At 40.2% G+C, this 14948-nt stretch overlaps 1 protein-coding gene across 4 annotated transcripts in view; it reads right to left on the bottom strand.

Annotated features, from left to right (window-relative positions):
- The window catches only part of LOC134165051 (sodium channel protein type 5 subunit alpha-like), a 213711-nt gene that overhangs the window by 34864 nt on the left and 163899 nt on the right, over positions 1-14948 (bottom strand). For all 4 annotated transcript variants that reach the window (XM_062621392.1, XM_062621393.1, XM_062621394.1 and 1 more), the window contains 2 exons: positions 7856-8010; positions 3468-3641 (listed from right to left, as the gene is read on the bottom strand). In XM_062621392.1, coding sequence (XP_062477376.1) covers positions 3468-3641; positions 7856-8010 — 329 coding nt within the window. The remainder of the gene's footprint in view (positions 1-3467; positions 3642-7855; positions 8011-14948) is intronic.

Raw genomic sequence — 14948 nt, 5'->3', positions numbered from 1 at the left:
GCTCAAGATAATATTTATAGGTCAGAGGAAACAATTGAAAGGAACATCAAACATGACAGCAGCATGCATAACCGGTGAAGTTTATCTGTTCCTTGTTTTAAACCCCAACTGTCTCTGCCTGTCGCAGGACATGCCTAATTGAGAACACTTTTCAGAAACATTTGTTTTGAATCCATGCACTTCTGTCCCCGGCCAAGTTCAGACTCCTTGTTTAATCTGCTTTGTATGAAGAGCTTTTGATTGCATGAATGCTTGGAAAATATCTATTCTTTGTGAAAATATTTGCCTGGGAATCCTAGCAGAGAGGACTGTGCATAAACACCATTCTTGATGGTGATTCTGATGTCTGTCTACACTTCAGATATACCATGGTGTCTGCTTTTCCCTCATTTGAAAACAGCTGAGGACTGAGTGCCCACCACTCCAACTCATGAGAATAGATAGGCTATATCTGCAGTGCAGAAGAGGGGTACTTTTAGCAGTATACTTGTTATTTGCAGGGTGGTAACATATTGATGTACACTAATGCTGGTTTTTTTTCAGTATACCCAAATTTCAGCAGACATCCAAGAAATCTTTCCCAGGTGCCCTAAGCTGAAATAAGCCTGCATTTTGTGATTTAATTACTCCTTTCTCCTTTCCTTTCAAAGAAATCTGTTGCAGGGCTGTTGATAGGACTTTATTGTATCACAATATATTTAAAAGCACTCTGTTATGGTTTTGCTACACTAGCACACTTTGAGATGCAGAGAAGCCCATTATCAGAGATCATCCTTTAGGGATTCTACATCCAGCAAAAATAGCTCTCAGTTTGTGGATTACTGTGTGTTTTGATGTTCAGATTTTGCAAGACACAATTTTCTTTAGTAATCCACAATTGTCAGATGGAGCTTTTGCTGTTCCACTGGTCCAAATCAGTGTCAAGGGTCTTTCACAAGGCAGGCTACATACATATACACACACACACAAAATATGCTTATACCCCTCTGGGTTCACTTCCCATTTAGAAACAGTGAATACTTGCAAATTTTGGGCTGGTTTTATGAATTATTCACAACACAAAAAGGATTCTGAGTTGCATTTGTACAATGAGAAAACACAGATGATAGATGGTTTCACATGTCCAATGAAAAATCAACCATCACAGCTTGAAATTTGAATACTGATACCAAACTGCTAATGAATAATTTGCAGATCAGGATTTTTTAAGTGAATAATTTTAAATAAATAAATTTGAGAAAATCATACAAGTGATTCATCTGCTCCTTTTGGAGCAGCTAATTCACCCATTCACTCCCTTCTGCAGCTCAGTTGCAGTGATTTGGTTCTCAAAGGACCAAAAAGAAAATGTAAATTGAAGTAAAAAGTGTGCAGGAGAAATTATAGCATGTTACTTTGCCAATTCAGAGTGGCAGGGGCTGTGAGCAATAGGGTAGGAGAAAAGCATGTTAAACCTGCTAAAAATATAGTACCAGGTTCTCATTATCAGCATAGGGAAATGACTTTGAAGAAAAGAATGGGGCATGGGGAAAAGCTTTATTCAGAGAACACTAAAGGGCAAGCGATTTCCTAGAGTCAATCAATAACTAAACCAGCTCAAGGGTGAGTAACTTTTTGGTTAGATTGGAAGCCTGCACAACCAACTTAAATGTGAGTTAAGAAAATTAAAAAATACTGGGTCAATAAGAAGGCTCTGGGTGGGTTTTCTCGGGATAAGACAAGTCCCAGCCAGGGACCTGTGGTCTCCTTTCCCCTATGACACTGTTTTATGCCATGTATGCTCTTGGATGTGTGGCAGGAAAGGTGAAGCCCCTTCCTCCAGCCAGCCTGTGGCTGCCTCTACAGTCTGTCATTATAGTCACAAATCCCACCATTAAAAGGCATACATGTAGCTAAATTTCAGGCTTACATACTGACTTTACATTCTTGTGTAGCTCCTGTTCCAAGCAGTTTTATTTTGCAGAGGAGAAAATTTAGCTTTGTTTTTTAGTCTCTTTGGTATTGATTCAATGTCATGCTACAAAACATGTATTTATAACAAGTATGGAACTCATTTCAAACTGTTAGTGATGGAGCAGAGCTCCAAACATACAGTTGTGACAATATTCAGCCCTCATCCAGCCCTTCCAGTCTTCAGAAGCTCATTACAACAATAACTCCACTAACAAATTACTGGAAGCCCATGCAATACTTTAGGCGAGTCCTATTAGTCCCATTTTACAAATGGAGAAACCAGGAAAGAAAAGCTGTGGCACTCAACCTAAACCACAATAAGCACAGCGTTTGGGATTGGCCTATAACTTAGGAACTGGTGGTTTCCAATGTTGTGGTTAGTTAATTAAACCAGGCCTTCCTCTTCTGTTGAAGCTAATCTGTGGAAAACGAGTACCTTCCCTTTAAGAGGTTTCCAAGCATGCATGCAAAGAGGAATTTATGATCTACAATTTATGAAAATAACTTCCTTTTCATAAATCAATTTATTAAAGCTCTGGAGAAGCTTCCAAAGGCTCTGATCCAGCAGTGCACTTACACATGTCCATAACTTCAAACAAGTAAATTGTCCCATTGAAGTGCTTTCCTGGCCTGGGGCCAAAAAAAAATGCAGTTCTCCCTTGAGTCAAGGTTCCGATATAAAATGAGGAAAAATAATTTGTCAAAAGTTTAATAAGTTATACAGGCATGGCAACGCTCTGCCAGCCTTCCACATTAAAACCTCCAGCTAGTAAGAAATGGCCTCAGGGAGATCATTTTTTCCTTACTGATACACTGTGATGAAAGGTTAAACCTCATTCAGGCAATGTGAAGCTTTGGAGGGGACATGCCTGGTACTAGCAACACTCCTGGAGCATCAGCTCCCTTTGTTCAACTATTACTTGCTTTCACAGATTATCCTTGTAGGAGAACTATGCTTTGTGATATTTCAGGGATTTGGAGTATTTTGTAAGGTTTTGTAATAGTGAAATCATTTTAACAAGAGGACTGTTGACACCTTCTGCTGGACTCCTTCACTGGTAAATACTTTGGAGACAGTACTGAACATACTGTTACATGCCGCTGGCAGCCTCGCTGGGAAACTACGCCAAGGACAACTTCTCTAAGCTGCTGAAAGACTTGTGTGTCGAGGTCATGTGTGGAGCAGTCAGAGGTAACCGGACCTTGTGCTAGCTGTGAGTGTGGAACAAGATGTTAAATGCTAAAAGAGACAACAAGTTCCTAGGGATGAGAAGCGAATGTGACTCAAATTAGCAGGGTAACACCTCTGTGTAATGAGACAAAGAGGTATTCTCCACTCTGGCAGGCTGATTCATGGGAAGGCACAGTAACTTATCAAGACCTCCTTCAAGCTTTGCCTAGGATTATTGCTAAGAATCAGAGTGACAGTTAACATTTTGCAAACACAAAGCTGCCAGATTTACACATTATAAAATCCAATACAAGAAGCATTGTAGCTCCAAAATGATACTTACATCTACAATAAGGAAGTCAAGCCAACACCAGGCATTGGTGAAATATTTCTTGAAGCCATAAGCCACCCATTTCAGGAGCATTTCCAAGACAAAGATGTAAGTGAATATTTTGTCAGCATATTCCAGCATAGTTTTTATGTTTCTTCGATCTTCAAGGTAAATATCTTCAAAAGCCTGGAAGTACAAAACATTGATTAAAAACTTATCCTAAAGTGTGTTGGAAAGCATGGGTGCTTCACTGCAAGTCTGAAATATTATTTGATGGGATATCATATACTGACTGTGATTTCTGATATACTTGAACGTTACCATCAGAAAGGGTATACAGGCACAAAGAGGACTGATGCTTATCTAACAGAGATCTGTTCAGTTTTCCCTTATAATGGGCATATGCTTAAATATCTCTCTCCAGTCTCTACTGGTTGTAATGACTAGACACGCTTGGAGTTTAAGAAGAGCTTAAGCACCCTGAATTTGGGAATGCGAATATGTGAGCAGGTTGCCACCCCAAGCTGTCCCACTGTATCAGGGGATCTCAGACATCCCAGGGCATAGGACCCTTGTCTTTAGGAGGTAGAATCTGACCATTACAGTTAGCTTAATAATATCGTATTGCTAATGATGACAAATTGGGTTATTATCCTGCCTGTGTTAGAGAGTGCCAGAGTTCCCTGGCTTCTGTTCAGCCACCACATTTCAGGTAGCTACAGCTATCTACCTCAAGAAATGCTCATTATTATTCACTTAACAGAACAATTATGTTTTAAAGGTCAAGGTATCTACCTACCCATCTCATCTGTCTCTCTAACTAATCTTAAGCAGGGCATCATCAAAAGACCTTCAGTATCTGTAGCAAACACAAGCAACTTAATAACCCTTTTGAAGTGTTTAAGATATAAAACAATATGCCTACTAAAATAAAACAAAGTTGTCTTGTAATTTAGCTTTCACTTTTTAATATATGTCAAATAAAAGGCTGGATCCTAGCATCAGGGTTGCATATATGTGGCCTGTTTTGGGGCTTCCAAAAGCAGTGGTTACAATCTTCTTCCCAGCTACTCTAGTAACTGTCATTACACAAGCTGCTCCTGTGTTTCTGAAGCCTGGATAACCCAAGCTTATATTTCTCTCATCCCATTGAGCGACCCAGAGCACTTAGCAGCGAGAAACAACATTATTTGAGAGGGTCTGTGCTAATCATCTTCATTATCTACATTTACATATTTCAAGATCTGTAGCTACTTTCTGAGGAACTTCAAAAAGTTAGCAAACACCCAGTGCCTGGAGATAGAAGAAGTGTGTTACTTGTCACTCAAGCAGTCACACTGCTCTTTTGCCTGCCAGGGAACAGTAATTAAACTGACAAGAAAGCTTTGGCAGCCTGTGCTAAAGATTGTCCATTTGTCCTCACACTTTGGGGTGACGTTTTCACTGCAACTAGGTCTCTTATCTTGCCTTCAAAAATGATATTTCAAGGGTGTGAAAGAGCTGTTGGAGAAAGACACAGAAAACAATAGACCAAGCAATGGGAGTTTATCATTTCTTGTAGGGACTCACTCACCTTGTCAGATGACTTGCTGTACTTTGCAATTACTGCAAAAATAACAACAAACTATTTAAAGTGATTTCCTTCTCTCCCTCCTTTGCTCTCCCTATTTTCTACTACTTGTCAAAAAATACATTGCATTTTGACTAATAAAAACACACTGAGAGTCAGGAAGCAGATTAATAAGGGACGAAAAATATGCTACCTGTATGCCTTAGGTGCACTGTACTTCTGCAAGAGCTGTTACCCAAATGACAAAACTGCAGTGCTTCGTATGTTTTCACAGTGCCAATGGATGAAATCTTTGCAATATAAAACATCATTAAGGGTTATTTTCTTCTGCTTTGCTTTGTGTGTTTGAAAAGAGTTAAGCAGGATACCTGCAGTGTTATCCATAATTACTATTAAAAAACAAGCTCCCAGTTTGGGTGCTTATGGCTTAAATGCATAGGAAGGGTTTTCAGATCCTTTGCAGTAAGCTATAGATATATTCTGATGGCTTAACTACCACACAAATATACACTGGCTTTTGAACCCCCTTAAGAACTTAGCATGTTGCAGGGACATAGCAGGATGAGCTCAGTTTTTGGAACAGCTCACCCCAGAATAACAGAAGAAAAAAGTTGTCTGTTGCCTTCAACATCTCTAGTCCAAATACTGAAACGCAGTGTTGATATGTGGGAAAATGCAGCATTATACAGAATTGCACAGGCTAAATTGAAAATCTCAAGAAGTAAATGAGTGCATGCAATGAAAATTAAATGAGATTTATATTGCAGTGTTCAGTATCTAAGGCACTTTTAATTACATATGTAAGGAAGTGTATTCATCTAAAGCGTATTATAGCAAGCGACATGGCCCCTCTAAATTGCTTTAAAAAATTAACATGCTGATTCTCAAGCTGGTGCAAAAACTGTCAGACTCCATTGATTTCAGCAAAGCTATGACAATTTTCAGCAGCCTACTATTTACCCAAGTTTTCCAGTCTCTTACTTTTCATAATAAAATATAATCCCTTGGGTGAAATTTCAGCCCATCCCTGGTGGCCTTGGAGAACAATCCATGCCTTTCCTTTTCACATCAACATTTATATATCTCCACCTTCCTTGTCTCCCTGCAGAGACTTTCTTTAAACTACATAAACCCACTATTTCTGTTTTTTCCTTTTATTAGGCCACTGATAATTTGTGCTGCTCTCCTCTGGAGTTTCTTCAATTAGCCCATGTCTTTCCCAAAGTGCAATGCCCAGAGCTGAAGCCAGTGCTCCAGCTGAGGCCTCCTTGATGCCAACTAGAGTGGAAGAACATGCTTATTTACACAGCCCAGTAGGGTGTTCAGCTTTTGTGGTGCTCTGATGTAGTTTACTCTATCGTTTTTGTTGCTTGTTCTCTTTCCAGGTCTTTTTAGTAAATCCACTACCTTACCACTCATCCTGCATTGTGCTTTCTGGCTGAGATTATTTCTGATAAGAAGAAGCAGGCACCTTTCTAAGGTGATAGGCCTCTTACTACTTAAGGCAGATTCGTCTGTTTGGTTGAAGTTAATCCTGACCTCCAGAAATACAAAGTAGACTGTCCAGATATGGTGTACTTAACAGGTGTATTGCTTACTCCATTACGGAGAAGAAAATCATAGAATCATAGAATCCCAGATTGGAAGAGACTCGAGGATCATCTGGTCTAACCTTTCCAGGTAAAGCATGACCTAGAATAGATGGCCCAGCACCCTGTCCAGGTGAAACTTAAAAGTGTCTAGTGCTGGGGAGACCACCGCTTCAACAGGGAGATTATTCCAATGGCTGAACGTTCTCATTGCAAGAAATTTTCCTCTTGTGTCCAGTCAGAATCTCTACAGGAGGAACTTGTGCCCATGACCCCTCATCTTTTCCATGACTCTTTGTAAAAAGGGAGTCTCCATCTTCTTTGTAGATGTAAAGTCACCCTTTAAATACTGGAACACGGTGATAAGGTCTCCCCTGGGCCTTCTTTTCTCAAGGCTGAACAAACCCAGTTCTCTCATCCTTTCCTCATATAAAGGCTTCTCAGTCCTTGAATCAGTGACCACCAAACCAAAGCCTGCAAAACTTTTGAGATACCCCTTTGCTCTATGTCTGGATAATAACCTGGGAGAAATCCCACCAACTTAAGTGACATTCCTGACATGTAAATGAGCAACATAAATATATGCTGCCATTGCTATGAAGAACTCAGGGCTGATAACACAGAGAGGATAATCCCAGTATATAGCGGGATCTCAGGAGAAGATGATGGCTTATCAGAGTCTTGGGCAATGACATATCAGCCTCCATAGATACACATTCATTCAGATGCAGACAGGAGGTGGATAAGGTACAGTGATTTAACCTAAGGTGCATTCAAAACATGACAGGCACCCACAAACTTCATCGGTAGCACTGATTCAGTGCCCTCTGTGTCTTTCATGATTTTGCTTTGCTGGATAGAAAATGTGCTAAAAAAAAGCCAAAACAATACCCATTCTTGGAGCAAAATGCAAACTTCCAGTTAGGAATTACCAGAGAAGTTACGGGATCCTGAATTAATAATGCTGGGATACTTCCTGACACAGACTTCCATAAGGATTTGCTATTTGCTTTTCAAAACATGTGCATGTCACAAATTTATGTTGTAACAGAAGAAAGTTCCCCACCTTATGATAAACAGGGGAAATCAGAAAAGCTTAAGACCTGCTTTAGCCCCAAACTTGCTTTGCTTTGAGAAAAGATCATCAGGGCACATAAGATCTTAGAGACAACTAACTGGAGAACACATTCTCTGAGACCCATGTCCACTTTCAACCAGCCAGGAAATACAGTTTCATTTACCAGGGCTCCACTGCTCAGCAGGATCATGAATATGATGAAAGTTTCAAACCAGTTGTGTTCGACGATTCTGTAGCAGGTTTTCCTCAGCCTCCACCAAATTTTGCCTGGAAATTTTGTGATGTCCACTGAGCAGCATGGGAAGAATCGCACACAAACTGAAAAGGAGCAAAATGAAAATAAAGCGATTGTTAAAAAAACCCACATTTAATTCTTAAAGCTGCAATAAGGAGCTGCTCAACAAGATTTCTTCTAGCAATAAGCTGCTGCATGGAGTCTTTCCTCCCTTGTTATTCTTACCAACCTCTATTTGCTTTGCCTTCCATTTCCCCCTCTCACTCCTCTACTAAAAAAAAATTAAAATTACTTAAAACACACTCCAGTGATTCCTCCCAATTATTTTAATGATACAGAATATATTGGCCATGAGTGACCAGTGTCATAGGTTGATCACGTTGTATTAGCTGACCTTGGGCAGCACCCCTGACAGGACTAATAACTCTAGCAGGGTATTACCAATAGTTTCCGTATCCTTTTGAATGAAGGAAGGATATTTTCTTGGTACTACGATACCACTAGAAACACTGATTAAAAGTGGCAATCTGATGAAAGAGAGATGAGGGGTGGAGGTGCTACAGTGCAGATAGGACCAACGTGCTGAAGAGACTCAGACAGAAAAGGAAGCAGCAGATTTTGATCTCTTGGACTTAAACAAGGCAGTAGAGCAACTTTGGAAATGTATTTAGGCAGTTAAATCCCTTTTGATGTCAGCAGAAATTTAGATATCCAGTCCACAGCAGGTTCCCCACTGAACCTTCATAGCACTTTCAGACCTTAGTGACAAATATCATCTCCATTGCCTTTTGCTCTGCAAGAACTTGTGTGAGGGGATATTCTGGTAGCCAGGACTTGTCCTTTCCCAGGCTGGCCGTTCAGCCTTATGTCAGGTAATTTGACTCAAATTTCACAACATTTGCTCATGAGAATGACCCTTAGAAACTACTTCATTTTCAAAAAGCAAGGTTTTTACTCTACATTTAATCCATGTATTGTATAGAAAGAGACTTGGGTAGGGAGCTTTATGAGTCCCATCATGAGAAAAAAAAAGCAAAGGCCCACCTCTTCCATAGCTGAAAGTTGGCCAAGGTCACTAAATATCCTGAAGCATACAACAACTTCTCAGAAGTGCCAAGGGAGGACATCTCACTATGGTGATGTAATGCAAGTAGAAATAATATTTAGGCAAGGAAGCTCGGGAAGGAAAGAGGGTGAGTGCCGAGGTTATGCAGAGAGCAGATGCTGCTAATTCAAGGTGGCATAACTGAGGCGCTTGAACTGCATGTGATATGTGAGGAGATCAGCTGCAACTCTTGGGATGCCGGGATTCCCAAGCAGCTGGAAGTGGGGCTGTGCTGGCAGCAAGCTCTGCCAGGAGGAAGAGAGCCACTAAGTCTGCTGCAGTCCTCCTAGCATTTTCTGTAAGTTTTTATTATCCCCGATCCCTGCTATGAGGTAGAAAAATTGTAGGATGTTTCATACATGAACCACTTCCAGAGCTCCCTTTTCCCTTGCGTTTTCTCTAAATAAATGCCTGCATCACACAGATACGCACCAGTTCTCAATTTACCTCTGTATTCTTGAATTCAGTTAAATCTTGGCCTCAGTTGGAATACACTAAATTAATCAAACTTAGGACATAGTGTTAGGTGAAGATAGAAATACAAGAACCAGCTCTCAGCCTCTTGATAGGTCAGGAACCACTCCAGAGAAGAATCTTATACTTCTAAGTACTTTAGTCCTAAATACCAAAAAATCTTGAAAAGGGAAAAAAGAGTGTCATATTAGTCACTACTTTTTGCTAAAAGTGCTACACTGCTCACAGATGGCAATGTGTGTGATTTGAGTATATTTTAGGAAGTAGATATATGGAAGAGACTTCAGGTGTGCAATACTGCATGATACCAGGACTCCTGAGCTAACATACTTGTATGGCTGCTCTGCTTAGAGATGCAGTATAATCCTACCAGCATGACATGACAGAGGGGGCAATTAGCTGAATTGCCTAGCAATGCTGCCAGAAAACTCTTACACCACTTTGCACCCCACAACCTGTATGGTCATTACTATCTTTTAGTTGTCTGGTCCACACTCCGTGCTGTTAGGCAGATACACTGGCCACCTCACCGTCAACTCGGCTTTGGACCAGGAAGACCAGGATGTTGACTACGTAAGTGTGGATTTCTCATGTTAAGCAGAAATCCCTCTTTCTACTGGAAATAAACATTGCTTCTAGCAGAGCAAACTTTCCAGAAACTTTCTCTTCTTTTCTCCTAAGTTACTTCCTAGATGGAGAGTTGGCTTTCTTTTTTTTTTGTCTCGGGCATATGCCTAGGCTTAGCTAGTAGCACACATGACATGCTCTGTCATGCTGTTACAGAGTAGAAATGCTCTGGAAGTACCATTGGAAAAGGTTAGTATCTACCAGGAAGTGGTTTTCCCCACTGTAAGACAGCTGGATGAATCATTCCCTGGAGGATTCTTCCTCTGTCTTTCCACAACACAGGGAGCCTACATGATTACCCGAGCCCAGGCACAGCTAAAATTAGGGATCACCTTCAAATTAAATACTAATGAGCAGGGCACTCGGAGTTCCAAAGTAATTTCATTTGTGATGGAAAATACTTCCAAAATAGTAAAACCAGGCTACTGTTGATTCAGTCAGCTTCCATCTGATAATCTTCAAGTATTGAGAGGTATTTTTAAGGCAGAAAACCAGCCAGTACCTCTAATATTTTTTTTTTTAATGCTCTTTGATGGCTTTCATGCAATTCCAATCTGAAAAAAATTCCTAGTTACTGACAGTAATACCTTGAAAAATCTAAAATAGCTTCTCAGATGAGTCAGCCTAAAATCACAGTGCTATTAAATCCCATGCTTTTGATTGGGCCCCATTCAGAAATGTTTAGACCATATTCTGATACAATTACTAATGTCAAGTAGCACTTCCATGAATAATCATGCTGGGTGTAATTCAGATGAAACGCTATTTTTAACTATCTATAAATCAAACAGGAAAAAAGAAAATGCAAAGACAAAAAGAAAACTGACCCGAAACAGGTCTTTTAATGAATTATTAAAGTTCTATTTGCAGGGCAAATTTTCTGATTTCTCTCACTGTTATTTCATGCCTGTGCTTTTCTGGACTCTCTTGCAATGCTGGTAGCCTACTGTTCCGGTGACCTTCACTCAAGATTAAATGCTGAACTGGAAGCTTCAAATAACCCAACCAAAAAAGTTTATCTGACCTTGGTCAGCATTCTAATAGTTGCATTTTTTCCATTTCTGCGAAATCAAAATCTAAGAAACATACTAATGTCTAAGGCATGAGCTGGTGGTGGTCTGAGCAATCAAAACTCCAGCTGGGTTCTATAACAAGGCAGGTGATCAGCAGAGCCCAGCTTCAGGTTTTGGAAGCTACTTTATCTTCACAAAGAAGACTATTAATTAACACTTTTTAGCTCAGCAAGCGTCAAGGCAGGAATGGACCCTTTGGCATTTCTTGTAACAGCATTACTCATACTGCCTTGTCTAATAGATTTGTGCTATCCCCCTGAAATCAATGCTGGTAGGGAACTGGTTGCACAGAAGAAGCTGAACACCTTGTGATTTAGTCAGGACTTAGTTTTGCCACTGTAATTCATGTTGAGCTACACTTTTTTTGAAGAGTAAACTGACTCATTTCCACCATGGCCTTTTGGGTAATAGGTAACACAACAGAAACACAGAACAATAGAAAAAGTCCCCTCAAAAGGGTCCACTTATTTTCTGGTAAATCAGTGATGTTGTACTGAGCTGCATCAGTGGACAACTTGTCCAAGAGCAATGTATGTTTTCAATTCACATTTGAACATTACAGACCATTTTTCACAAAACAGAGACCTATTTACCACGAAATCTTCCCAAATGCATCAGTATACCATGATGTTATTTTCTTTTAGTTTGTTTTTCATGACAGGAGACTTGTTCCATTCAGTCACTGTGGTGCCCTATAGCACAATCACAAACTGCATATTAACAATGTGTCCTAAAATGTGGTCTCACTGGAGGTATGGCAGAGACAGCTCTTATTTAAGAATCTGTCACAATAATAAGTTACTGGGGGATGGAGAAGAGAGGGAAGCAGGAGGAATTTAATTTATGATGCATTTTGTATAAGTATTCCTTTGGTTCCTCATTCACATTTTCTAGCCTAATACATTATAATCATGGAGTTAGATCTGATTGCACTACCTTGGTGCATTGGGGAAAAAAAAGCCTTTGTAAATGTGGGAGCTATACTGCAAAAACTTCCTCCTGCATGCATGACAGCCAAGCCTATTGATTTCAGGTTTATGAGTAAAGACTATAAATCCACTGCTTGTTCACACCAATATATACATATAAATTTACATGAAATTAGATATGTTTTGGATGGATTGGACTGCTGATTCTCCTCAATAAACCAGGAAGACCAATTAATTTCTGCTATACTGTGGTCTAGTAAGACTGCTACCTTGTGTTCAAACTGCAGTTATTTTGTTACTGTCTTTACTCAGGAGTTCCTAAATGTTAGGACATTAAATTTTAATAAAAACCAATATTTTGCTTAGCTTTGAATGCAGGTTACAGCATTGCTTGTTTGACACAAAGAAAATGTAGCTTCTTCAGCATAAACTCAAGCAGGCAGGTATTCATAACATGGTTTTAATATATATATCACTGCCAAGATGGGTTTCCTAATGACTAGTCTGGCTAGTTGTGTAAGCTCAAGCAAGGAAGCAAGCTTGGTTGTTGTCCCTTTGTGAGACCCCAGTTGTCTCCCCAGGCTGAAGGGAACATGATCTCTGCAGACCCTCCTTATTTAACCCCTTTCTTATTTTTTGGCCCCACTGACCCGCTAGCACACGGCTGGATTTTATACTGTGCAGCTCTGGCGCTAGCATGGGAGAGATCTGCCATCACCATCTCCAGCATGCGGGTACCTGAGACACACACAGAGATATGAGTCTTTTGTGTGCTAGAACTGTGTGCTGCTAAGAAAGCACCTGACAAAGTCACTGTCTGTCAGGTGATTTTATTCTTCCAAGGGTTTTACAAGGGTACATTTCTTGTTTATCTGCTGTTACTCTTCTCAAAACATATTCTTTTGGAGGTCACTACAGATAATGGTGTGACGCCTTGAAGCGAAGGCAGTGGGCAGCCTGTTCTACCACCAATGTCAGCCATGCTTTGAGTGAGAAGGTGGATGAGTTGAAATCTAGAGGTCCTGTCCAACTTGAATTAATTTATATCTGTACATGCAATAGGACTGCAATATTCAGACGGTGTCTGAAAATTGCATACAACAAAATACTAGCATGCCCTTCCTGATGGAAAAATACACTGTGTCTCAGGTATTACAGCTCGAAGAGATACTTTAAAACCTGGGTTTGTTCCATGCTGTTTTTCTAGGTTGACAATTAATATATTTTGTTGGGCTTAGTTTGGTTATACTTAGGTTTTAAAAATGATCTGGTGGTGGTCCCTGTAGTTTAGTTTAGATTTGTTCAGTTTAATGGTCTATTTTTGCTCCTCTTTGCTTTTTTATTTCTAAATAGCTGCTAACTGCAGTTGGGGAGGGTATGACGCAGATCCCACCATTAATCAGAGTAACTTCACTGTGTCTCATGGCATTTTCCAGCTGCGATAATTGCTCCTACACGGTCACATGAAAAACTGGTTTTGGGCGTCCTTGGTGTCACGAGTTGCGTTCTACTGCGCATTGAGCAAGGTAGCTCATTCTCGCATGAGCATCTGACCATACTCATTAGAAACCTTTGCCAGCGGGCTGTGTCCAGGGAATTACGCTTAAGGACTTGGTGAAAACTTTCTCCTATTAGGGTCTGGGAGAGAGGAGTGTGCTGGGGCCAGGGGGCTCTCAGGATGACCTTCTGTGACACACAGATGATAATGTCCAAACAGATAGCAATTTTTGATGCAGAGAGCACATACCAATGGAGGTAACAGGACTGGAGTGTTGCAAGGCATCTGGAGGAAAAAAACACCCAAGTAGCTGGCATTGCCTAGATGTTGCTTTCCCATCAACTGGCAACAAGAATGATCTCTCCATTTCTATCAGTTTTTTCCCAGCAATACTTGGTAGCTGCCAGAGCTGTGACCCTGCCATGGCTTCACATTTCCTGACCCAAGAATGCTCCCCCATTGACCCTAATCAAATCTATTTTGAGATGATAACAAATTAACAAGTCTCCCCAAGAAAAACAACCTATGGCTTATCTGGGTCACCCAACTCCGGGAAAACTGTGACCTCAGCAAACTTTCAGCGACTATTTCAAGAACATGCATTATCTTCATTGCCTTTGTTATCTGAAAAAGGGGGCTGAATCGGGAACATATTTGTTCAGGACATAACCTACACTGGATGAGTTTAGAAATGTCATAGTTTGAATTTAGATAGCTGGTGCGCTAACAAGGTAAAGAACTTAACCCTTCCCCTCTCACTCTTCCTTTTCATCTCGCCTAATTTCCTTCCTTCACAAATATTAGCTGGTCATTCTGCCAAATATACCAAATATTGTTGTATGTCTTTATTACAAATCAGTAAAGGCAACACTAGATAAACTTGCCTAGTGCATGCCCTTCGATACTTTCACTTTAGTGCTTTATAACCATGTCATATCTTAGCTAACCAGACTGTTGTTTGTTGGCTTGCTTGGATTTTAACAAGACTGAAGTGATAAGTGTATGAGATTTTATTGCAATGGTAAATTTAGGTAAAAATATTGGAAAGCATTTAATAGAAGAAAATTATAGGAAAATGTTTCCCTGCATAAACAAATGCAGATGTTAACGTCACTGCAGTAAGAACCATTTGGACTTTCAGCTTATGGCACTTTGACTTGAAATTTTATGAGCGAACATTCATATGTCAAGTTTATGCATTTTTGCCTAATCCATGAGGAATGTGATCGCATTTAACCTAAACAGTAGCCTCTGAAAAAACTGTACGGATGTGTGCTGTACAGGAAAGCAGAGCATATATGTCAGTGAAGACATC

The sequence above is a fragment of the Pezoporus occidentalis genome, unplaced genomic scaffold, assembly GCF_034315485.1.
Source record: "Pezoporus occidentalis ecotype Australia unplaced genomic scaffold, CSIRO_AGI_Poc_V1 ctg23, whole genome shotgun sequence".
Taxonomy (NCBI): Eukaryota; Metazoa; Chordata; class Aves; order Psittaciformes; family Psittacidae; genus Pezoporus; species Pezoporus occidentalis.
The sequence above is the reverse complement of the archived record's forward strand: the minus strand, read 5'-3'. Positions and strand labels throughout refer to the sequence as shown.